Source organism: Orussus abietinus, unplaced genomic scaffold, assembly GCF_000612105.2.
Source record: "Orussus abietinus isolate OABI.00-Male unplaced genomic scaffold, Oabi_2.0 scaffold86, whole genome shotgun sequence".
Lineage (NCBI taxonomy): Eukaryota > Metazoa > Arthropoda > Insecta > Hymenoptera > Orussidae > Orussus > Orussus abietinus.
Genome location: NW_019394257.1, coordinates 371,793 through 396,780, shown reverse-complemented (window position 1 = coordinate 396,780; position 24,988 = coordinate 371,793). Strand labels below are relative to the sequence as shown.

The following is a 24,988-nucleotide window of genomic DNA, read 5'->3' as shown; positions in this document are numbered from 1 at the left end:
ATCGCGCCCGTAAAGGGGCTGTCTCGTTTTCGCATCCCCGAGCTCGAGGGGTCGAGAGATCGATACTTATCGGGTCGTCGACGCCTTCGATGTTCGGGGGGAGGGAGGGGGATCGATTATTGATCGATCGGTTCAGCTGGCCGGCGCTTATCAGTTTTTGAACCGACGAGTCGCTGGGGGGTCGCAACCCCTCATCGGGCTCCCTCGAGCTCGGCGAAGAAGCCCGTTAATATTTTAATCACCTGTTGAATTTACTCTCGAGCGAGCACTNCCCACCCACCCACCCTCCGCGGCCTGGATGTGATAACGCCTTTATTAATGGCACGCGACGCCACCCCCCGGGGTGATAAAATGCCCCCGACCCCCGACACCGGCCCGTGCTTCTCCGTCAAGGTGATTGTCACTTTTTAGAGGAAAAAATCCCCATCCTCCCAGTTATCGCGGATTACGCTCATCCCCGGGAAAATCGCGGGATAATTGTCGGGATTAAAGCCTTATCATGAGGCCCGATGAATTTATTATCACCCCCCACGGTGTCTGTAAATTTTACCTGAGGTCTCTCGTGAGACGATTAGGATGTACGGAAGGAGGGTTGATCGAAATTAGACTGGGGTGATTTTTCAGGGTCGCTAATTCAACCCCCGCCCCTGATTGTACTTACTCGAAGAGGGGGAGGCAGGAGTAATTGTCTGGAATTAAATCCCGATCCTTGATCGGCTCGTCTAATGAATTTCGAGAATCCCCGGACTCTTTGAAGTCACCCCCCCGCGATCTCTTTGCCCTTTTCCTCTCGGGGTGACTTCCCCCCACCCCCACCCCTCTATTACTCATTGACACGGGAGTTCCCCTCGAGCTGTCAAAGGGAGCTCAAATCCGCAAAACGAAGAGTGGAGAGCCCGCGCAAAGGCGATCCGGATCCGGAATAAAAAGGGATGAAACGAGACCTCGATAGAAAAGGGGAAGTAAGAAAATAAGAGAACAAGGGGAGAGGAGTCTTTCACGGGGGCGAAGTCCCCCAGGAACCGCGGCTAATTGCGCCCGAGGTCGAACGCACCGATATAAACTGAGAAACTGGAAAAAAAAAAAAAAAATAAGAGCGATCAGAACCTACCCCCAAGAAATTGAGTAGCCACCCCCTCGATATTCCTGAATTTTCCTGAATTTTCCCCAATTCTCCCGTATTCCCAGTTTCGCCATTTCCCGGTGAAACCTCGTCCCCGTCGACGTTCCCTTTCGTTTCCCTCGGGCAGCGATCGGCTCCTGATAAGACGTGATAAGAAAAGTGGCAATTTAAATCGCGACGTGTCTGCAAGGGGTGGTCCTATCCTGGAAGAATTGTAGGAATAATTTCTAGGTTATGTTCCTTTCCTTCAGTGAAACGAGGGGTAGGGTAGAATGGGGCTGATTGGCTTTCCACCCCCCCCAGGGGGAGGTCCCCCCGTTTCCCGGAGCTCTCCACGCACTTTCCCAACAAAGGGTTGTCTCTCACCCCTACGGGGTGGCGAACTTCCGGAACATCCCCGTTGTACCGGAAAAACTTTCCTCTGCACTCTGCTCCCCCCACACTTTTCCATCCCTTATCAATCCCCCCATAGGGTGAGTACACGCACCACCACCGTGAAAATTCTCATCCCCCTCTCATGGGAGTGCATCTCTCGGATCAAAGCCCCTCGATAATCCGAACCACCCAGGGGGTGGAAACCACCCTGACGTCGGGGGGAAACCACCCCCCGAGACGGGGTGAGAAAAACCCCCGGAAAGGCTAGTCGAATGGGTCTGACAGACCCCTCGGGAATTAATACGTGGGATTAAAAGTTCAATTTTTTCCCGGGGGTGAGGGGGTGCAGATTACGGGGTGAATCCCGGTGTGGGGGGGACGTTATCAGCGGCGGCGCGGAAAGGCTTCTCTGCTGCTTCTTCGTTCCCAGGAGGAGGGGTCCCGGTCCTGGAACAGGACCCAGGACATGCTCCCGGGGGTGGCCGGGTCGTGATGTCCTGCCGGTGCTGCGCCGCTGCCAACGGGGATGGTACCGGCGGAGGGGTGCTCGGCGTCGCCTCCGGCGTCTCCGCGGTCCTGTCCATGGCTGTTATCACCGTCGCTATCACCACTGGAGAGTGGCTGCTGACGGAGGAGCGCCTCCCCAGGGCGCCCTCGGCCAACGCATCCACCGAGCCCGACAGCAAGCTCACCTACAGCGGACTCTGGAGGGTCTGCGTCGCCATAAGTGAGTCCAACCCTGACTTGTCTAATCACCCGGGGAAAGGGTTTCCTAACCTGAAAAAATGGTAATTGCGAAAATTAGATTCGGAACATTGTAGGGCAATTAAATCGGCGATGGACTAAAGAGCGACCGCGATACACCCCTTTTACCTCAAACGTTATTTCGCCACAACTCTTGCCCTAACCTGCAAATATGGTAATTGCGAAAATTAGATTCTGAACATTGTAGGACAATTCAATCGGCGATGGACTAAAGAGCGATCGCGATACATCCCTTTTACCTCGGACCTTGAGTTGCCATAATCCAGTGCACCCGACTTATCCATTCGACTAGGGGAGGGTTTCCTAACCTGCAAAAATTAGATTCCACAAGATTTTAAGACAATCGAGAAATACAGAAATAATTGTAGAATTATGATGTACAGAGCGGATTATCGAAAGGCGTTGTCGATTTTAATTATTTCACGATCCCCGTATTTTACGATTCACCACTTCTACCCTCGAATCTCACGAGAGTTCGCCACCCGTAAAAGAGCCACCCTCAAAGTCTCCAGAAAGTCGAATCCTGGATCCGACAGAATAAAAGAGCTCCAGCATCGGGTTTCGAAAGGCGAGAAGATAATTTCAGAGGGGGCAGAAGTCGCCCCTCGCTAAGGGGGTTGCAAAGGATTTCAAGATGGCGGATCGGTTTATCGTATTCAAGGGATGGGCGGGCAGGACGGCGTCCCATAAAAACCGACCAATGGCAATGGGGTCGAGGGTGAGTTTAAGGAATTGCCCAGGAAGGAATTAACCACCCCCTATTCCGCAGGATCAAATTTCGTTTTATGGAAAGGCGGCTCCCCATAAATTGGATCCCCTAGCGAAATTGAAACTGTCCCGAGCCGAGTGGCACCTTTTAACAGGGGTGTGTGGGTGGAGGAAGAGGGTGGTCCAATCGTGGAGACGAGACCCCGGTACACGGATTTCCGTGCAAACAAGCCGAGAGAACGAGCTCGGGGGTTGTCGGTCATGAGGTCGCCTCACTTCCGGTCCCTGACCTTGCGCAACCACCCCCAGGGTGGTGGCGGTGGATCTGACCGATACCAAAAAAAAAGAAAAGGACCAGGTGGGCAAAGAAAAATAAAGGGGATAATGAAAGAAGGACAGAAGGGGTGGAAAAGTGGAAAAATTCACGCCCGAAGGGGGAGGGAAAAAAGCGCAGGAAAATGTGCAAGGGAATTATAATCGAGAATAAGGAGAAAACGAACGATGGGGTGCGGGGAAATGCGAGGGGAAAGTGTGGAGAAGTGGAGGAAAGTACGAGAGAGGCCGCGAACAGAAAGGGATGAAAAAGCGGCGCAAAAGGGGTTGAAAAAGGAGGCGGCACATAAATAGCCCCGTCCGGCATTGTGCGATTTAAAGGAGGCCAATCGGCGGTGCTTTTATCATTTGATTAAGCCGAGGAGAGAGGAACAGTCCTCGAGGGTCTTTCTCACCCCTTTGGCAAAATGGCCGCTTCCGGCGTCGGGGGACAAAAGGCAAAGAGAACTCGCGATCCCCGTGTAAACGCCATCGTTCGCCCTTTCGAGGGAGGAGACCAGGGTGGGAAATGTGGGCGAAGATAAGGGGATGATAAAGGAGCACCCTTCAGAGACGAATTCGGAGAGTTTCAAGAGTCTCGATGGCACTTACCTTTTACGCTCGCCCGGGTGTCGAAGGGCTGAAGGGGTTAATAAATTCGATTAAAAAGTCGCGAGCGAGGGGGGTGAAAGTACCGAGATCAAAGCGGGTCCAATATTCCAGACTTTCCCTCTCAGACGAGACCCGGAAAGAAGACCCCGGGGGCAAGTCACCCCCGTTTATACCTCCAGAATCGAGATTGCGTTTTTTAGGGGCTTCTTCCTTTTCAGGGCTGGAGATTCTTCCGCCACCCCCGCAACGTGGGTTCGAATTTCCCGGGGACAAAAAGTGCTTTCGCTCCACCCCAAAACCTCTAGAGAAAGTCGAGGAAAAATTTGAATCCATGGTTTAACCGATGGTACCCCCAAATTCCGACACTCCACCCCGAAGTCCTGGAAAGAGTCGCGGAGAGTCCAGGGGAGGGAAAAATCGCAATCGGGCAAATGGCCGTAAATTGGGTTCTCGTCGTCAGGGCGAAATGCAATTTCGGCCCCGTTGAAAAGCCAGGGAGCACCCTTCGAGACGGCGAGAGGCCACCCCCAGCCTTAGCCCCCGGCATTCTCTTCCACCCTCCATTTAATTTGAAAGCTCGGCCCGCGAACCCTTTCAGCGGAGGTCAACCCCCGTAAAATCGACTGGCCCCGTGGAAATTCACCCCGAACGACGTCCACCGTGGTCACGACCCTGAGGGGGTGGTTCGGGCCCCATAAGTCACGAGAAAGGAGTCCAGATCGACGTTTACGGGGTGCTCGCGACATCCCAGGGGACGCTCCTAAAAATCACCCCTGACACCTCATCCCTTTTCGTCAAGGTAAATCGGGAGAGATGACAGCCACCCCCCTTTATTATCCAGATATTAAGGCGCGTACCATTACCTCGCGAAGGTCGTGGGTGAAAAATGGACCACGGGGGGAGTGTAACTACCAGGGGGGGGTGGACGAAGAACCAGCGAAATGGTACTTGGCTGCCGAATAGTTCGGAAGACGAATGGCGCCCACCCGGTGCGCAAGGGGGAGGGAGAGATGGGGTGAAAAAGAAAAAGGGGGGTAAAGGGGGGGGGGGCAAACCGACCGGGCGGATTCGGCGAGTAATGGACGACCGACCGGGCGAAATCGGACGGCGGGGCGTTGTAAACCGATTTCCGTGCAGTTTAGCCAAGTTCCCCGTCCAACGGGGGGTGGTTTCCACCCCCTGGGATAAACGTTCTTGCCGCGGCCGCGGCGACCGGAAACTCGCCCCCGTCGATCCCCCGCGCCCTTCCGCCCCGGAAACTGCGCCCCAGGATCTCGAAACAGGGTCCCCGGGATTTCTTATTTCCCTGTTTCTCGAAAATTTCTCCCCCTTCTCTCCTTTCCATTCCCTTCCTCCTTCATTTTTCCCTAATTCTTATGAAATCGCCATAATTCTACCTTGGGGCGGATGTCTGAAATACTCTCGCGATTTACGAGCCCCGAGTAAGTTGAAAATGGAGAACGAAAGAAAAAAAAATCCCGGACCACCCACCCGCCCACCCCCAGCTTTGGATTTTCATCCCCCTCGCACGAAACAAAAGCGAAGGACACGAGAGGATGGAAAATCGTGTGGGGAAACGCGTACACGCACCCCTTCAGCCTCGATTGGCCTCTTCCGCGCCATCGCCATTTTTCCACCCCCTCGCCACCCTCTTAAAGACATCCCCGTCGAAGTGGCATTCGACTAATGGTGAGAGATAGTGAGGGGGAGGGGAGGGGGGGCGATATTTCAGGCGTACCCCGGAAAAAGCGGAGCCCAGCTCGAGCGGAAGTAAACGATAGTTTGGGGGTTGGGGGTGGAGGCAGGGGGGGGGATCAGTGCCGAAGGGTTGCCGGGACGAGCCGGATCCTGGAAGTACGTAAAAAAGAGAAACGACTCGCGATAAAGATGAAGCATTACTTGTGGGCTGTGCAGGGGGTGAGAAAGGGGGCTATACGGGGGATGGGGGAGGTTAAGGGGGACGAGGGGGGGAACGGATACTTCGGGACGTTTTACCCCCGGCCGGGTCTATACACCGGTAATGCACTTTGCTCTCGCTGGAATTTCCTGCCATTTTTTTTGTCCCACCCCTTCCGCCCTCCGCCGTTTCCATTCTTTCCCCCTTTCTTTTTTTCACCCCACCCGCCCCCCTCCAATTCCGCCGGGGGGAACGCACCCTGCAACCTGTTACCCCCGGAAGCGGCGAGGGGTGACTTGTTGTCCCTCCCCCTATCCCTCAATTTGCCTCCACCCCCCCGCTCTATTCGTGGGGGTGTATTTAGAAAAAAAATATCCACCCCCATGCCGCATAAGGAAGGAAGAAGTATCGTGTGCACGAGCAAGGGATGCGAGGAGATAAATCATATACACGTGGAAATGATAAAGCGGAGGAAGTTACGTCCGCACGAGAGTGATAAGCAGAGAAAAAAAGAATGCAGAGATTGATAACGAGGATAAGTGATATCTACGTAAAAACGATAAAAGGAGAATTATTTCCCCCCGCTTCTTTGCGAACCTCCTGAACGCTTACTCACGACCTTTCCTTATCAACCCCCCGAAGTGACTCGAATCGGTTGATAGCTCGTGATAAAAGCCTCTTCCGCCACCCACGGTTAACCGGAAGTCGAGGGGTAATTTATATTCCGGCATTACCGGAACTTCGCCGGGGGGGGATGAAAACGTCGAAAAAGCTCGCCCAGTCAGCGCTTTATTGGCTGGAACCTGGGGGGGAGGAAGGGGGAGGGGGTGAATCCGCGGGGGCATCGATATATATGTATCCATGTATATCTATATATTTCCCGCCACCCCCGGCGGAAAAACCGGGTCACCGGGAGCGCGATAATAACGATATAACCGTGGAAGACGGGGGCTGTTGCCCCCCCCCCCGACTCGCTGGGGGAAGATTCGTCTTCATTTAAGACCCCCTCCCCCCTCGCCCATGAATACCGGCCGCAGACTTATTGAAACGCTTTTTCGTATTTACGATGATCCGCCCCATTTATCCCCGGCATCCCCTTTGAAGGGGGATGCAAATTTATGCGGCGTCGCGTTTTTGCCCCCCCACCGGTATTCAACCCCCTTCCTTCCGGACGATTTGTAAGGAATTAAAATGAGGCGAACGGTCAAGGAACGCCGGTGAGTTTTTTTTTCCTGCCACGGGGTTGTTTCATCCCCCAGACTTTCTAAGGACTTTTTCCTTAATCCCCCCCCCCCCCGACGACGACGACGACGTTTAGTCGGCAATATTCGCAAAGCCAGGGGCAGGGGCGAGGGGCACAGGTGAGGGCCAGGGTAGGAAATGACTCGTTACCCTCGCAAGCCGGAAACTACCCTCCCCTGCCGTCGTTTCCCTCGCCCCCGGGAAACGATGCCCTTTTTCCAGGGGAAGGTGGTGCAGGAGCCTGGAGGAATCGAAAAAAAGTCCCATTAAAAAGTTTCCTCGGCCCCGGGGAGAGATTTTCTCGCGTTCCCACCCTCTCCCGGCAGCCATTTTGGTAGCGCCACGATTCCACCCCAGACAAGGGACGCTCTCCTCGGGGGTGGATATATACTCTGACCAAGTAAATATACATATATATATATACACACATTAATATAATTCGTGCCCCTGGAGGTTACACAAATCATCCCTTGGACCTTTTTGCACCCCCTTATATCCCGCCCCTAAGATTAAAAATACAAGATATTAGTGAATAGAGGGGGTGAAATCGAAGAGACGGAGGGAACGCTCATTAATCGTGGGAATAAAATTCAATCGACGGTTTCGAAGGAATACCGATTAACAGAACGAAGCGGAAGTAGTCGGAGGATCGCCCAAGTATGTTATTAAATAAATAAATCATAACATGGCAATTGATTTCATGTATCCCGGGGTTGTCGCCGAAGCAGCGTCCCCGGGGGTAGCGAACGGAACGACGGTTCGCATTTTCCTTCTGCATTTCTTTTTTCAACCCCTTCTTTTTTTCGTTGATTATATCCGGCGAGGGGGGTGGCGCCCCTTCAAGGAAGCTCGCGGAATTGCCGCAATCGCGGGGGTTAAAAGGGGAGCCGCGGAATCGCGGCTCTTCCGCCGCGAGATGAGATTTTCTCTTCCGTTTAAAGCGCAAACGTCGTTACGGCGAAAGTCGTTATTAAAAATCTAATTGCAGCCCCCCCCCCCTCGCGTTCTGCTCCTTGAAGAAAGCGGAAAGTCGAAAAAACGAAGACGATCGTCCCTCCAAAGGCGAGTTTACCTCTTAAGGATTTACCCCGCAGATATTCCCATATTTAGGGGGTTAATCGACCCCCTGAAACCTCTTCACGATAAATAGTTGAACTCATTTCATCCAATGTGTAACGATAAATCGTTGCGATTTGGGATTTCCACCCTTAAGGTGGCGGCAAGTCGTTGAGTTCGTAATGACCGATCAATTTGTACTATCCGATATTCAACGGATAAGGCGAATGATATAGGAGAACTTGAATTCAACTGCGGAGCTAAATTCAATGTTTCATAAACAATTGACCTCTCGGGTGCCATTCTCACACCCCCTTAAGGTGGAGTTGCCTCATGTATGGATCGACGCGGCGTTAACCCTTTCTTACGTGTCCTATGAATGGGTGGGTGAAGGGGGTTATGGTGATAACACCGCTCGATATCCGCGTTTCCGGTCCCCGGGGGGGGTGGGACATTACCAGAAAAATATTCCGAGTGCAAATATTTATTTTACGAGGGGGCCACCCCCGCGGGGCTTTACGCGGTCCATGCACCCCTAAGGCAGTAAAACTGGGGAGGAGTTGGCAAGGATTTCGGGAGGTTTTACAGGGCCGTAAAGGCGAAGCCCCCCCCCCCGCTCCCCCCCAAGGCGCAGGATCCCGTAAACCGGGGCGAATTAATAAAAGGGGGTTGGCAAAAAAATCTGGAGAACTCTAGGGGTGAAGTGGGGATTTCTCCGGCGGGAATTCAACAGGGAGGATTTCCGAAGAAAGGCTTCTGGGAGGAGATCCCCCCGGGGGGGGAGAGACCCCACGGGTCCGCAAGAATCCACTTCACCCCTTCCGGTTCCGGCGCCCTCTATAGGGGATGTTTGCAATGCCGACCGAGCTGGCTCCACTTGACATCGGTCCTCCCCGAGGAGAGTCGAGATATCCTCTCTCCACCCCTAGAGCGGATCGTCCCTTTATTTACCCTCTGCACAACCCCCACACCCCTATCACGCCACCCTTAGGGTAAAGGGTGAAGGGTGAAACTAAGAGGGGCGTTCGGACCCTGCAGCGACCTCTTGAGCGCCTCTCGTTTCGGAGATAACAGGACGGATCGAAACCCACCCCCTGATTTGGGGTGGTGGTTGGTACAGAGGGAAAATGAATCCCACGGGAATTTTCACCCACCCTTTTTCGAGACTCCTTGGAGTACAATCAACGGACGTTCCACCCCTTTCTAACCCAATGACTCGTCGGAGGAGGGGTTGATATTTCGGAGTGGTTCTGCCCTTTGAAAGCCATAGTCCCGTAGTGGGGGTGAGAATGAATTCCACGGAGATTCCCTCGCTTTTTCGAGGCTCCTTGGACCGAGTCGACCCCTTTCCATCCCCTCTGATCCGGCTCGTCAGAGCCGGGGGGTGGTACTTGGGGGGTGGTTCGGCACTTTGAAAATTAATTACCTAGTCGTTGAAGGCATTAGGGTGCATCCCCCGGGAGTACCCTCCACCCCTTCCGGGCCGGCAGCTCGGCTGATTTCGCGGGGGCAGAGGGAGGGAGTGAGGGGGGGCGAAAGTAACCCTTTGAAGTCGGCCGCCCTTGCACTAGGGGCTGGGAACCACCCTCGGCCGCGGCGCCTCCGTGGAGACAACGGCGCTATCTCTCTATCAGCGATCGATATATCCCGGCTGAGCGCGAAAACACCCCCGCGCACCCCCGCACCCCTTTGCGAGTGCGTTATCGCCTAGGGGCTGCGTTCTCACCCCCCCGACTTCAGTGCGACTCTCCGGGGGACGTGTTTTACCTGCCTTTTTGAATAAACGGCCGATTCATCCCCGGGAGTGATTCGCAACCCCCGACTCGGAAGGGATGCTGGGGCGGAACGGCCCATTCGAACCCCCTCGTCCGGAGGAAGTTCCACGGCGAATTTCGAAAAGCACTCCCCACGCTCCCATGATTCGCCATGACACCCCCACCCCCCGAGCGAAGTCAGGGAATTGTTCCTTTAATAAGCGAAAAGTCGCGTCCGGCAGCTAAAACCACCCCTAGAAGCCCTGGAATAAGGGATCAGAAGAGTTCTACTCCCCAGGGGTGGGCCTTCTACTTCCCTGATAAGTCACCGCCGTGAAATTGGGCGCGACTCCCCTCCTCGATTAAAAATCGATACCACCCTCCGTGACGAAGTCAGGGGTGGTTTCTCCAAAGAGCAAAAAGTTTCGCCCGAAGGCTAAAACCTCCCCTGGAAGTCCTGAAAAATGGAGTCCAGGAAACTTCACCTCCCTAGGGGTGGACTTACTGCCATTTTCCCTGCCAAGTCACCCCCGAGGAATTTCTCCCGACTCACCCCCTCTGACATAACGAGGTGTACTCATCACCCCCTCCCATTACCATGGAAAGGCTCGAGAGCCAATTAGAAATCGCTCCTGCCAACCCTTCGATAGATTCCAATTACCACCCCCGCCCTTTGTCGCCTCCTCCCACCCACCCCTTCTTCCCTCCCTTCGGTCCATTTTCAAAAATCCTCGGCTTATAAAAAAAAAAAAACCCGCAGAAATTTAAGGCGAGTGGAGACGCCCCACACCTTCCAGAGAAAAGTCCCTCCCCCAGTGTCGGGGGGGGGGCTTTCAACCCCTTCGTTACGGCGCATCTTGCCGGCCAAGTGGTCGCGGCCTCAGCCAGCAGACGAGGTCGCATCTCCGCTATCTCCAGCCCCCTTATCACTCCCAGAAGCCCGAGCGATCTGCAGCAGTTGCACTTGCACCCCCACAACGAAAGGGGGAGGATTCACCCCTTCATCCAGAAATTACGATTCTTCTCTGCATATCCATTACCACTCCATCTCTCTAACCGACCGATCTCGAGATAATGAAGGATGATCGATATCGCTCGATGACACCCCCAGACCCCCACCCCCTACCCACCCCCCTCCCACCTTGGCTCGCCATTTCGTCGTTATATTGCTATTCCACCGGCTTTCCCGGCTAAACGTGAGCCAATTAAAGGGCTACGTGAGCGCACCGACTCGCCGACTTGCGCGGCTCGTTTTTCATCCCACCCCCTCTCTCCCGGGGGGGGTGTAACTACCCTCGCCCCCGACCATTTTTAATACCCACCGTTTACAGAATTTCCTATTCGAGCCCCGTCACGGATCGATCATCCCCGTTTTCGCTTTCGAAACGTCTCCTCTTCCGTAGCAATTTTCCGCCAATTTCCCCGTCGCGGGCGGGGGTGGCGTGAGGGGGAGGGGGCCACAGCGTGCCTAGATTTTCCTTTTTAACAAAACGAGGATGGAGGGAGGGACGTCTAGCGAAACGAGAAAATCTTGGAGGGAACGTCGGAAAAGTCTGTAATGAAACATGTCGAGGCCCGTGATGCGGTTTCGGGGGGGAGGTAAGAGGGAGGGGGTGCATTGGGGGAAGTCCTCCTCGCAGAATACCTCCCGGAAAGTCGAGGGGTCCACGGCGGAAGGGTCGAATGGCTCCGAGGAAATCGCGAAACACTCCTGGGAGCGTCCCGGGGGTGGTTGGGGCCAAGGGTGGGTTCGGGGAAATTCGTCGGGAAAAACTCCGCATTGAGGGAAACTCGTACCGAGTGCTTCCCGATATTCGTGGAGTCCCTGGTCGAGCAACCCTCGGGAGGCACCAAGAAGATCGCGCACCCCCCCGTCGAGATGAAGTCGCCCCCAAGGGTGAAATCTCCGATTTTTGGGAGGGGGCGCTTAGTCGCCTCCCCCTCTCTTGCAATCCACCATGTAAACTCCCTGGGAATAGTTGTTGTTCTTATTTCTAATCGATCCTTATCGCCCCCCTTGATAACCGGGCTTATCAACCCCCGGATATCAGGTGCCTCTTGGGGGTGGGAAATGGCAGTCGCGATTTCTAACCCGGAGGGGGGGGCAATCTCAACCCCTCGATTCAGGGAAACGTAATCGAGACTCAATCGAGGGGGTGGTCGGAAATCTGTTTCGAAATTTGTCGCCATGACGGCCGACTCGAGATTGCCAATAAACCCTACTTTCATCCCTCCCCCCCAGGGGTGAGTTCCCTCATCAGTTTTCCACCCCTTTTCTCCCTCCCGGGGTTAAAATCCACTCCTGAGATTTTTTAGGGACCTCGACGTCCTCTTGGGGGTTGTAATCGAGGTTTTGCGAAGGGGTGGTGCTTCTGCCACTCGAGTGGAATTTCCGGATCTGTTTATAAAAAATTTTTTTTTCTCACTATTTTGGCTCTAATTTTTCTCGAAAATCCCCGGAAAAGGAAAAATCGGAGCCGATCTGCCCGGGGAGGATTCGATTACTCGCGGTCTAGTTTGTAACAAAGGGCGCCTCGAGCGATTTTCGACTCCCGGCTCTTTCCTCCATTCTCTTGCGTCTCGATTCGCCACATTTATCCCTCTTTCCCGGGGCTTTTCCCGCCCCCTTCGCCCGCCGACTCGATTGCCCAGATTTTCCGGAGTTTTTATATTTCGAGCCGGCCCTTTGCGATTTTTTCTTCTTTTTTCTTTCACCCGGGGTATTGGTCGATCGGGAAAAAATTATCGGAAACCCCCGAGGGGCGCGTCGACACGACGGAACCTCCGGGAAAAATTTCCCTAGAAATATCGAATAGGGATTTCGCTTCGTTTCCAGATTTTCCACGCCCTTAAGGTGATATTAAAGAGTCAGCCTATAAATATATATGTAGAAATAAATTTCAATTTATCGACGTCGATTAAATTTCTCAGCGGCTTTAATATCATCTTTAACAAGAGAGAGAGAAAAAAGGGAGGATAACAAAGGAACCGCAAAAGAGAAAAAAGCATCCCTGAAAGCAACCCTTGAATCCCTCTCCGGGGGAAACGATGCGCGTGACATCGCGCGATTTGTCGCGCTTAGGGGTTGAAAAAAGGGGTGGAGGGCTTGAAAGAGGAGAAAAAGAAACAGGGTGTCGCGACGCGGGAAGGGCTCAAAGCGGCCTGAAATTATTCCGGGAAGTAAAGTGACAAAAACGCGTGGAGGCGCTGCGGTCGACACAACACACCCCCTCGAATCGATACGCGGGGGTTTGCGGGGTCTCCGGTGTGATTAAGGGAAATAAGGGGGAGGGCAACGATAAACCCGGGAATATTAATACAAATAGTAAAGCGTCGGGAGACATTAATCTAAGTGATCTCTTTCGGTTTCAGGCTCCCTGATGGAGTACGAGTGCTCGAGCATCGACTATTTCCCGAACGAGGAGTACAGCCCCGACCCCAGCGACTCCACCATGGCGATCCCATGTGAGTAGAGTACAAGAAATCCACTAATTTGTGTGTATTGGGGTGGAGAGGGGAGGAAAAAATGGGGAAAATTGTAAAAAAAAGGAACAACCGAGGGAATCGCGGTTTTCCACCCCCAATGAGGCGGGGGCGTCCCTCCCCCCGGGGGTGGGACGCGACACGTGCTTCCTTTCCTCGTGGGGGTGGGTGACCAAAGGGTTAAGTGGACCGAAGTTTGCCGGCCTGATTGGACAATGTCCGAGCAAACGAGCCCAGACCGCCGGGGCGTTATCGGGGGAGGCGATTAGGTCGAGCGCTTATCACCCCTCCCCCTCCTTGGTGGATCGCTCTGCTCCTTATCAGAGTCGATCGCGTCCTAACGGTTCCTCTCGACCCCTCGAAAAGGACACTCGGAGGCCCTACGGTCTTATCAGGGTGCTTTATCAGAGCCCTGCGCCCTAATTCCCGAAGAGTATTCCCGGGGTTGGCCACTCCACCCTGAAGGGGTGGAGGGTGGACGTCTGCGCTCGCATAACTTAACCTGGGAATGAGGGGGGGCTGCAGACGTCGATCGACCCCCTCGAAGCCCCTTTTATCACATTATCCCGACTTTTCACCTCCCCCTCGGTTTTCTTCCCCTTATCGCGCTTATCGTTTCTATCAGACCCCCGACTTTAGCCTACTAATCGCGGTTTTATCGGCACGCGGGGATCGATCCCACGTAGATGCACCTCGGGACGCGGATTCGAAGGCACGTACGAGGCCGCACGCGCGATTAAGCCGCGACAGTTTCCCCGGCGTGAATAATTCGCGGTGGCGGGGTCTCTCTCGCACCAACGGGCCGGCCCCTCGCTCTGTCTTTCTCGCACTCACGGGGGACGGTACCCCGCGGCTCTACGGATGGCGGACGGGGGAGGCGGCTTAATAAAAGCACGGAGTCGCCGAAAAGCGGCGTTATACACACATACACGTTATGTACATACATCTATATATACGTTATATACCCGGAAATATGAATACACGAGTACATGGATTTATCTATGTGTACATGCACCCGTGCATCGTCCGATATTTACGACCGGAATGGTCGGCGAAACTGGAGCGATAGCGGAGTATCGAGGGGGTCCTTGCTGTTCCTGGAGTGATAACCACTCCCTTATCATGCAGTATATAATCGGAGGATTTTTCTTTTTTATTTAATTCTAGATGCTGTTACCAAATCCGCCATGTTCTTCTTCGGGGCCACATTGTTGCTGGTCGTGGCTGAGGTCTGCTACTTTGCCGCCCACGTGGCTCACCCCAAACACCGACTTTGCGTCTTCGTTGCGGGGGTGGTCTTCATCGTTTCAGGTGAGCGATCCCTTATCACCTGATAAGTCACACCTGATATGTCACATGTCTCGTGACACGTGGTTAACATCTTTCCAGGGTTGCTCATGCTCGTGGGCATGGTCATGTACATATCCGTGTTCAAGGCCGAGGTCGGCAGCAAGCTGAGGCCCAGGTCGTCCTTCCAGGTGGGTACTGATAAGCCCTGATTAGGAGGAGGGATTACACCTCTCTCTTCCAGGGTCCACCGTTCATCTATCGGTATGGGTTCTCCTTTCTCCTATACGTCAGCGGGTTCATCACCATCGAGGTCGCAGGGACTTCCGCCATCTTTCTGTACATATCCTGGCACCAGCAGGAACTGGTCCAGGAGGCGTCGCGACGCAAGAGCTACAGGGTACGGCGGTATTCTTTTTTCTATCTCGATGTACTACCTCCGAATAGAGGGTACTGATTAAGATATTGAGCAGGGTGTGTACCACCTGGAGAACCACGTCAACCACTCCCACGGGAGCTTCCTCTGCGAGCGCCACCAGAAGAGATACTTCTTCGGGAGGGACTCGGTCGACCACGTGGACTTTGACGAGTTCCTGCCCCCTCCTCCTAGCCTGGACTACCAGGAGTACCCTCGACAGTTCCCGAGGGACCTGACCAATCAGACGGTACGGCGTTAAGAAAAAAAGAAATAGTTCTATCACTTTTCCTATATTTTTTTTAAACATTTCAAACTTAAATCTTTACGTTCTCCAGGTGAGCACCACCGCCGACGTCCTGCAGGAAGAGTATAGTCCCAGCATCCAGCACGAATTCGTGACTTTCGACCTCGAAGAGCCCGTGCCCCCGCCCCCGCCCCTGCGGACAGGTGACTGGACGATGGACGCCCTGAGGAGGACGACCCCCGTCTGATACAGCGTTAGGTACTTTCAAGGACCTTCCTTAAAAAAAAAAAAAAAGATAGGAAAGGTCGCACTAGTACTTCAACATTGTACTTCAACTTCAACCTTTCTTCAAGGTACGCGAGGCTGGTGCAGAGGCTCGAGAGCGACGCGAGCGAGGACGAGAAGTCTGAAGATCCTGAAGATCCTGAAGATCCTGGAAATCTCGAAGACCCCGACCAAGGGTTCGGGGAGGAGGAAAGGATCATCAAGGACCAGCCTTGAAGACGGAGATCTATGCACTTCCTGATAAGGAAAGGCGAATCGACGTCGCTCTTCAGGGACGAGGAGGACCCTGGAGGACTTCTCAGGACTAAGTGATAAGGACTCTTAAAAGAGGGTTTAGGTAGTTTATCGAAAATTACCGCGTCTCGCCGACGGAAATGGACGCCTCGGTGCCGAATCTCCTGCCGGGGGTTATCAGAGCCAATCGACTGCCGATAAGGACGATCGGTCCTCGTAAGGACGATTTTCCAGGAACTTTGGGAATTAATTGATAATTCGGCGTTTCGCTGAGATAATGGACGACTTCGTGCCGAATCTCCTGCCGGGGGTTATCAATGTTTAATGATCGATCGATCGCTGATAAGGACGATCGGTCCTCGTAAGGACGATTTTTCAGGAACTTTCGGATGTAATCAGCCAAAGCCGAGTGACAAAAGCCCGGGACGTGTCTTGTCCACGTGTCAATGGTTCATAAAATTATTAACAAAGGGAATTAACACGGAAGAGATAACAAAGAGGTCGCGTTTATTAGAATATGGCGAAAGATTCAGATCCGCCATTTTTCCCGGTTTTTACGCTAGGTATGAAATTGGCGTACGCAAGTCAAACTAGAGAAATGTTATTGCAAATTTTGTAAATTAATCCTAAGTGGACTTGGGTAACTCCGTATGGCGGGATTATTGCGGAAAAAGTAACTTTATTATTTACACGATAAATGTCTTTTGAGCGAATAGGCTCGCCACCGTTGAGAAGAGGAGACGCGAGATTCCCATATACTTTCTATACGTNTATATAAATTTTGTAAAGTCGACTCACGGCAAAGGTAGAGAGGTCGACGCGTTCCTTAAGAGATAAGAGGTATAAAAATTTGGAAAAAGTCCTCGCCGACAATCCATATTAACAATTGCACCGTTAATGCACGATCGCCCGACGTCTGGCTAATCACGTAATTTTCTACTCGAAACCTGCACTGCCCCTTAATCAGCGTTACTGTAAATTCGAATCTGCACGAAGAAAAAAAAAAAAAAATAGGTTCACTTAACAAAATTCAAGTTCATTTAAAGGAAAGAAAAAAAATTACCTTAAGTAATTAAATTTCATCACCGGACCAAATTTCTTTGCGCCAATCGACTGAACTGTTTCAAATGAACGGATTTGTCAATTTGAGAAAACATTTCAGGGAATAAACCGAATATTTTGGTTAAACATAACGAATTACTTTAACACTTGGTGTAATGAGACATTTGCTTCTCGTAAACCATATTCAATGGCTAATCCAGGAAAGATTGTATCGATGAACCGAATATTTTTCTCTGTGCGAGAATTCCGAAAAAAATAAAATAAAATAAACTTTGTAAGAAATGACAAAAGAGAGAGAGAGAGAGAAATATGAAAAGAATGAACGTCCTTGCGAATGACGTCACTGAAAGTTAAATGGAGCCGGACACCATCTAAGCATGTAATTAAGCCGATTAAATAAAATAAAAAATTATTCTCCTGTGTACCTCGGCCTTAGCCTATGTACACGAGTATTATCAGTGACAACGCTTATCAGTAGGGCTCCGAAAAATGTCTCGGCGATCGACCATCGAAATCCATCCACTCTCTCAATAGTTCATTCATTTTCTAATCCCTCCAAAAGATTTTCCGAAAATCTCCGGGAAATCCCTGGAAATATTAAACGCCTAAGTAGAAAGGATTTTAATTAAACACTAAGATATCGATAAAATTAGCGGCAAGGGTCGACTTTTTTTTTTTTTCTTCGCCTCCTTATGCGACAAGATTATCCGTCCATTTTCGAGATAATGATCTTTTTTCTTTCCTTTTGTAAAAAAAAGAAGACACTCATCAAATGACGATTTCCCCAAAATCAGTCGCTCTTATCAAAGGACGGCCTTGCTCTTTCCGAGGCAGTCGATAAGGTAGAAAATGTCCCGGCCCCTGATTTTTTAAAGGCACCTGCGTTACCGCCACCTCTTATCAGAGCGGATTGATAACGTTAGAAGGGGTGAAAAGACGATGAGAAAAATGACTATTCGATAATTGGTCGAAGGCTGGCACGATTAGAGGCAAATTCCGATAAGAAGAGACCCGCGAAGATCTCTGGGCGAATTTAATTTCGCCGAGGTGCGCGAATGTGATAACGTGATAAGAAGAGAAGAGGGGAATAGTCTTAACGACCTATTATCGTCGGCTCGTCCGCCATGGCGATTTCTTCGGTCGGTGCTCTGTCCCTCTTTCGCTTTTTCGAGAAGATCATGAAAGCGCAGCCTGATATCAGCACCCCGATAAAGACGAACCACGCCAAAATCAGGGAATAGTCGTAGGTCATTATCGCATCAGGGGATGACTGTCTTGTGCACCTGTCGCTCTCGTACTCGGCAGCTGATAAGAGCACCTGTATCACCACCATCACGCAGGCGGCTGCAAATGACAATCGAGACATGAAAAAGAGGTCTTATCAAAAAAGGCTTATCATAAGAAGCAGTCAAAATAAACATATAAGGACTAATCAGTCTAGGTTAGAATGGGTTATCCTGAAAAATTAGAGAAGCTTTTCCCCTGAAAGCTCGCATAAAAACGGCTTGAAAAGTCTTACAGGAAATCATGATAAGGCTGGACCTCAGAATTCAGAATGCAACTATCAAGAATGCTTATCATGGGAGTAGAGAGTATACATTATCACTTGCTGGCGCCCTTATCAGGAATTACTCACCGCCGATGAAGTGAATACCCCCAGCGAGCCTCTTGAACATGTATCGAGGATTCCGGAAGGTGTAAATCGAGAATCCAAAGCCCATGAGCATGATCGCCATGCTCATAACCGCAAAGGAGCCCTGGGTCCTCGAGTAGTCTAAAATGAATTTTTTTTCCTTCGGATAACCCTTATCAAAAATTCTCAAAAAAATCATGCAGATTCATGAGGAGCTGTAATTCTAGTGGGAATTTTTTCTGGAGACTTACTCAACACCGTCTGGTCGAGGTCCACGTTTTGCTTGGCGGGGGTCTCCGCGGGGAACATGTTGTGGAACTTGCAGATCACTGAAAGTCGAATTTCCCTCCATCAATTCTCGGCACAGGGCAATTTCGGGTTATTCGAGCTACGAGAGGGGAGAGCTTCGGAGGATTTACGAGACACGAGGTAAACCTCGTGTAAGCGGGGAAATAAAATAAGCAGCCGGCCGGAAATAAATCCGCGCCTACGGAGTCATCGAGTAATAGTCGGCCCGGCTTCGGGGACATTTACCAAATCAATCGAAACCAAGTCAATCGACATCGGCCAGGGACAATTTACGTAATCAGCCGGGAAATCACGCCCCCAAGTCAAATAAACGTCCGCCCGAAATAATCGGGAATTTCTGAGCGCGAGCTTCCGCCTTTTCTGAAATTTCCCAACGATTTCTCTAAGATCGCTCATTTTTCTTTTTTTTTCCTCCGATTTATCTAAAGTCTGCAATTTCTCTCTCTGCAATTTTTTCTGATATTTCTAATTTTTCTCTCCAATTTTTGCTAATATTTCTAATTTTTCTCTCTCTCCAATTTTTGCTAATATTTCTAATTACTCTGAAATTTCTCACGGATTTCTTGTCTACCCCTGGAATTTCTCGTTCTCCCTTTCTATTAGATAAAACGAGGAATTTCTATTAGATAAAATGGATTATCAATTACCATATGGCTTAGTCTCCGTGGAGGTCCCGGAGTCGACTCTCTCTGTACCGTACTCGCAGTACTTCCAAAGCCCCATGTACTTGAAGAGCCCGACACTGCCATTGCCTCTTGACTCGAGACATGTCAATCCTGTTCCATCCGACGATTCCAAAATGTACCAATGATCGATAGCGATGGAAACCGCCCAAAAGCAAGCGCAAAGACCGACGAGAACAGTGCACCCGAAAAGTATCCTCCTCTCAAACAACACCTGAAATTTCATAACCATTCTATTACTTATTAAAATCTGAAAAAAATTAAAAAGTTCAAAAAGAAACGTCACCTGGTTGTACAACGCCTTCATGCGACTCGCCATGCTTCCTTCCTTCCCTATCTCCCTCGAAATTCCCCCAGGACTCTCCTTATCAGTGATAAATGGTCCCCTGCGAAAGTCACTGGTTATTACCTTCTTCTGATGTCTTTAAATTGACACTAGAGGATTGACATTAGAGCATGACAATTCTTACCGAAAGTGGGATTACTATTAATCTCGGCACTTTTCTCCGGATAGGACGGGATGAATTGTCCCGTGATAACGTTATCACTACGCTACTTCCGGGACGCCTACGCGTTTACATGGTGGCCTGGCGATCGGGTCCTCGACCGATCAGCTGATCAGCTGATCATCCGCTTATTTCGATTTTCTCCTAGGGGGGCTTTCCGAGACTTTGACTCGACGAATCTGCAGACCTCTCGCCGAAATCCAGGTGGAGGTACCTCCAAGTTCCTTCATTCGCGGCGACCTGGAATTACCGGGACAATTGCACCTTCCAAATCCCTGATACGTCACACCCCATAAGAAATGAAGGGAGAAAAAAATTAAATACCCACTTCGCGTCAACCCCACTAATCAATAATTGGAAATTGGTCATATCGAAAGTGCGCCAACATTACGAGACAATGCTTCCCATTATCCCCATACGTCGGCATGTGGAAATTTCTCATAAAAAATGCCGCACATAAATTGCCAAAATTCAATCGATACACCGCATGTCAGTTAACAAGTAGAATGATTACGTGTCGATTTCTTATCAATATTCCAAGGCAACGTTCCTCCTCATTGCGATCGATCAGCCCATTATCCAGGTGGCAGTCTGGAATAATTTATCGACTTATGCGGCGCAGCCATGGATCCTTGACCTAGGCTACGTCAACCCGAGTTGAGCCCACACGTGTCGAAGGACCAGCCCCGACCTCGATATCATGGGAGTCTCATTAAAAGTGGATAGATAAAAAAAGATAGAGATAAGGATGGCCCGCCGACAGTGCCTATTAACCGAATCTGAGAAACGAGTTGGCACGAACTTGAATCTACTTAGCCAGATCCCAAGTGGAGCCAAGAGATACCGAGGCCGGCGAATGATAACAACTCGATCAAGTGTTCAACCCTCGGGCGCGAGATCGAGCACCTTATCAATTACCGAGTCGACAATTTGTTATTCCCTGAAGAGGCCACCTAAAGGAAGACCTCCCATCATTCGCCCCTTTTTTTTTTTTCTGGAAGCTGGATACGCCAGGATCCGAGATATTGGAAATCACCAATTCATATAATAATCAATTATTTGGCTGCAATATCGCGAGGTCGATATGAATGTTAATAAATTCCATGAAATATGAGAAATTACGTCTTCCAAGTGAACTTGACCAGACTCGATTGTTTGGATGTGATGCTCACATTGGACGGAGCTCTTTTGACATACGGGCGAAATTCCCGAACCCGTGCAGGCAATATTGGACCAAACGTCGTACGCATACATGCGGTAGTCCGGAATGGGTTAATAAGTTTCAATGTCACGTGGGCTCGGCATATCGAGGAGTAAGGAAGATAACGATCATCCAGGAAATCCAGGAATGGATTAGGGCGCAATCGCTCGCCTCCCGCAAGGCCGACAAGTGACAAGACGAGCTCGACAGGTTTATTTATATTGACTCGGTCGGAGGATCCCGAGATCGGCCAGGGTCCTCGATCTGCGAGCGATCTAACTATAGTCTAGGGATCTAGCCAAGTCTCCGGACCAGACGACGTCTGGAAGACGGGAGCGATCCTCCCTCCTCCCCGGAGTGCCCCTTGGGGGTCCCGAGGGAGAGAGGCCCGGTTTCTAGCTCCTTTCCCTCTTCCCTTCCACCCCCGCCACGGACTGTGACGTCAATCCCCTCGGCATTGTTTTATTCGCAAGCTCGACAGCCAATGGCCGGTTTATTTAAGCTCACAGCTGCGACCTTAAAGCCGTAAACTCGCGGCCGCGAAACTGCCCGGTGCCCTGTCCGAGGGATCGATTATGTGCTTTTGTTACTTGCAAACTGCTTTCCATTTTTTCTGGAATTCTAGAAATGAGAGATAGTCTTGATAGTCCCCAAATTTTTTCGGCCCACGGTTGTTTGAATTCTATTTTAGCCATTTAAGCGCTATGGACCCCATAGGTGCGTCCGACGTTTGGTCCAATATTGCTTGCACGTCCTAATGAAATTCGCCCTTACGGCGAAAGGGCTACAAATCGATTATGTGCGCGTTACTTGCAAACTGCATTCCATTTTTTCTGGAATTCTAGAAATGGGAGATAGTCTTGTTAGTCCCCAATTTTTCGGGCCCATGGTTGTCTGAATTCTTTTATAACCCTTTAAGCGCTATGGACCCCATAAGTGCATTCAACGTTTGGTCCAATATTGCTTGCACGTCCTAATGAAATTCGCCCTTACTTAATGCGCAAAGCACGCGACTAAAGCGAATTTAAAAAAAAAATTCAGCTCGACACTAAAGAGATGCATCACTGCCTGGTAAACCACCCTCAATGAAAATCTCGCCCTATCCAAGAGCCACATGATTAAATTAAAAAATACCTAATAATACAGAAATGTCATGAAAATACCAAGAGGTCCCTCACGTGTCTCCCTATGCACGCGATATTTCCTGAGCCCCAGGGAACAAGAAGTTCACGCACGCACCGGAAGCCCGCGAGCCAAGGGGTGGAGGGTGGAGGGTGTACCATGTATAAATAGTGTTAAAAAAATATTGCAAACATGATAATCGTCAAGAAAAAAAATGTTTCATTATATGATTATAAATTAAAGGGTATAATTCTGACACGCGTTCATAAATTACTAAACCTAAATATATCAATGGGATTTTCGGGAAATATTTTAAATATGTTCTAATGACATCTACGAGACATTTGAAAAAAAAGGATTTGTCTCTTGGGATATTTTTTGCAAAGATGAGAAATAATTATTTGGAAATTACGCTTTGCTACTAGGAGAGCGGAAAAGTCCCTGAATAAAAACGGGATGATGTTACCCTCCCATTAGCGATCGATAGTCCCGTCTTTCGGGGTCTTTTCCATTGTCGTGACAGCAGATTTCCGTGGGTTCCCTCAGGACTCCACGAGGTGACTGACCCCTGACCCCGACTCCCGAAGGAGCCCTTCCTAGAGTACCATCCCGGTGAGAGGATAAAAAAAGAAGAATATCCATAAAAGAAAGTTTCTCAAAGGGAGTCCCCCATTCCCGAGATTCCCGTTTCATCCCTGGGGACGACAGGGCGCTTATCACGGAAGGGTGGGATCGCTTCCGCCTGATAAGACCGCCCCCGCGCAAGGGGAGACCACGGTGACAATCGATGGGGGAGGAAAAAATCGGGAAAAAAGATCATTCGAGGGAAGGAAGGATTTCATTGATGAGGAGTGAACGAAGAGGTCCTTGCGGGACTATACGATAAGGAGGAATTAAGTCCTTGCTCCAAATTACCTCCTTATCACATGTACAATAAGTGGGAGGATGAGTTGCATCCGCATAAATGCATCCTTGCAGCAAGGAAGAGTTTAAATCCCCTCGTGAGGTCCTGGAAGGACGCGTGACGTCCTTGAAAATTATGTTCCCCCTTAAAAGGATCCTTTATTAGTGGCAACCCTCCTGTGGATCTTCTACCACCTATTTATTTGGGATTAATCCTCCTCCACCCTCTGCATAAAATTCGATAATTATCCTGTTTAATTATTTTCTCCGTTATCCTTTTTATTTATTCTGGCAGGCGACGTACGGTTTATTCGATGGGATCCTTGCCCGAGCCCGCTGGGAGCCGAAGTGCGAATCCAGCGGGATGACTCTTCCCCTTCCTCCTTCTCCTGGGTGCGTCCTAAGGACGAATCCTGCCACCACGAGGCGCGAGAAGGGCGATCCGCGCACCAGGCCTCGCCGAACCTCACTGAAGCTCGAGCTCGAATTGCGCGAGAAGCTCGACTTGTCGATACGCAGGCTTGATGGTGGGGGAAGCGAAGAGTGGGGGGTGCCGGAGAGTGGGGGAAGCCTCCCCTCCCCTACGGACCTGGCAAGCTTCCCCTGCCGGGCGGCGCCAAGAAAAGAGCCACCAAAACGGTCCTACGATAGATCCTCGAATCGATCCATCGATCCATCGATCAAGTTGCTCTTAAACCAGACATAGACTACACGCATGCGGAAAAAAAATCGAAGAAATCGAAATGAGAGAAAATGAAGCCACTCTCCCAACGAATGCATCAATAACGATGACGGACGTAGAAAAAATTAATTTTAGGGCAAATTATGAGAAAAAAATCCAGAAGCATGTGTTAACGATGACCTATCGCCCTGATCGATTGATTGGGACACTCTTGAATGAAATATCGAGGCGGGAAAAAATTCAAAGGCCTTGATAAGAAGGAAGATGTCCTCGGTCTAAGGACAGGGCATTACCCCGCGAGAAGACCGAGCTGTCCATACGTTTTCCGCGGGTTTTCGGCCGCATCTCTCTTCCTAGGAACGGGAAAAGCGGAAAACGAGCCGCGAACCTCGCCAAGAATAGTCCAGCAACAAGTTGTTGTTGACAAGCGCTCGGCAGGCGGTCACGCGAGCTTTTCTTAGTCCTGGGCTTTATTCCCGGTCTTCCCCAAGGAAGAAAGGGAGGGCAAGGTCTATTTTTATTCCCCAGGAGGTCCAGCGTACACGGCTTCGAGTTAAACCGGGAAATAAATGAAATCTGGACCGGAGATGAGAATTTCCTTGATCATCCTCGATCGATCCACTTCGTCCATTTCTTCGGGATCCGTTCTCGAGGTCTCCCTTCCATGGACCATCTCACCCGCAGTTTCCTCGCCGTTTATCTTCTTCCTCCTCCACCCAGCACCGTTTCTAAAAATCTAACAGACGTCTCGAGGACACTACGCCGCGAAGAGCCATGCCAAATTCCTCGAGGCGTTGGGAATCCATTCCGATGACCCAATCATCAGACGTGGCTGATAGCACGGACAGATCGCTCATCCTCGAGAAATGACCTTAATGTTAGCACGAACAAATTGTTGAACAATAAATGATCAAGGAAATCGGCGTTCTCCATTTTCCTCCATCTCGGGAGGTCTTGCGACCTGAAGCTACCTGGGGTCGTTCTTCATGAGGCTCCTCGAGGTCGGCCCACTTCAGGGTGCAGCGATCGGTTCAGAGGAGTCAATCTTTGAAAATGGTCCCCGATGGTGCTCATAATTGACCTCAAGACCCC

The 24,988-nt window shown here is 50.8% G+C and overlaps 2 protein-coding genes across 3 annotated transcripts; one reads left to right on the top strand and one right to left on the bottom strand.

The window, feature by feature from the left end:
- Window positions 1-1,990: 1,990 nt before the first annotated feature.
- Window positions 1,991-15,664, top strand: LOC105694920 (voltage-dependent calcium channel gamma-5 subunit). The gene is made up of 8 exons (XM_012416061.1): window positions 1,991-2,225; window positions 13,217-13,309; window positions 14,495-14,638; window positions 14,717-14,805; window positions 14,859-15,014; window positions 15,088-15,279; window positions 15,368-15,534; window positions 15,630-15,664. Exons 1-7 carry the CDS (start codon window positions 1,991-1,993, stop codon window positions 15,521-15,523), a joined length of 1,065 nt encoding a protein of 354 aa, XP_012271484.1. The 3' UTR covers window positions 15,524-15,534; window positions 15,630-15,664.
- Window positions 15,665-16,564: 900 nt separating this feature from the next.
- Window positions 16,565-23,673, bottom strand: LOC105695180 (transmembrane protein 114). Of its 2 annotated transcripts, XM_012416530.2 has the most exons (8): window positions 23,519-23,673; window positions 23,227-23,441; window positions 19,953-20,228; window positions 19,769-19,868; window positions 19,447-19,696; window positions 18,742-18,819; window positions 18,494-18,631; window positions 16,565-18,201 (listed from the first exon to the last, which is right to left on the bottom strand). In XM_012416530.2, exons 4-8 carry the CDS (start codon window positions 19,799-19,801, stop codon window positions 17,951-17,953), a joined length of 750 nt encoding a protein of 249 aa, XP_012271953.1. In that variant the 5' UTR covers window positions 19,802-19,868; window positions 19,953-20,228; window positions 23,227-23,441; window positions 23,519-23,673; the 3' UTR covers window positions 16,565-17,950. The 2 variants fall into 2 exon arrangements, with proteins under 2 accessions (XP_012271953.1, XP_012271952.1); XM_012416529.2 differs by lacking the exon at window positions 23,227-23,441.
- Window positions 23,674-24,988: the final 1,315 nt, after the last annotated feature.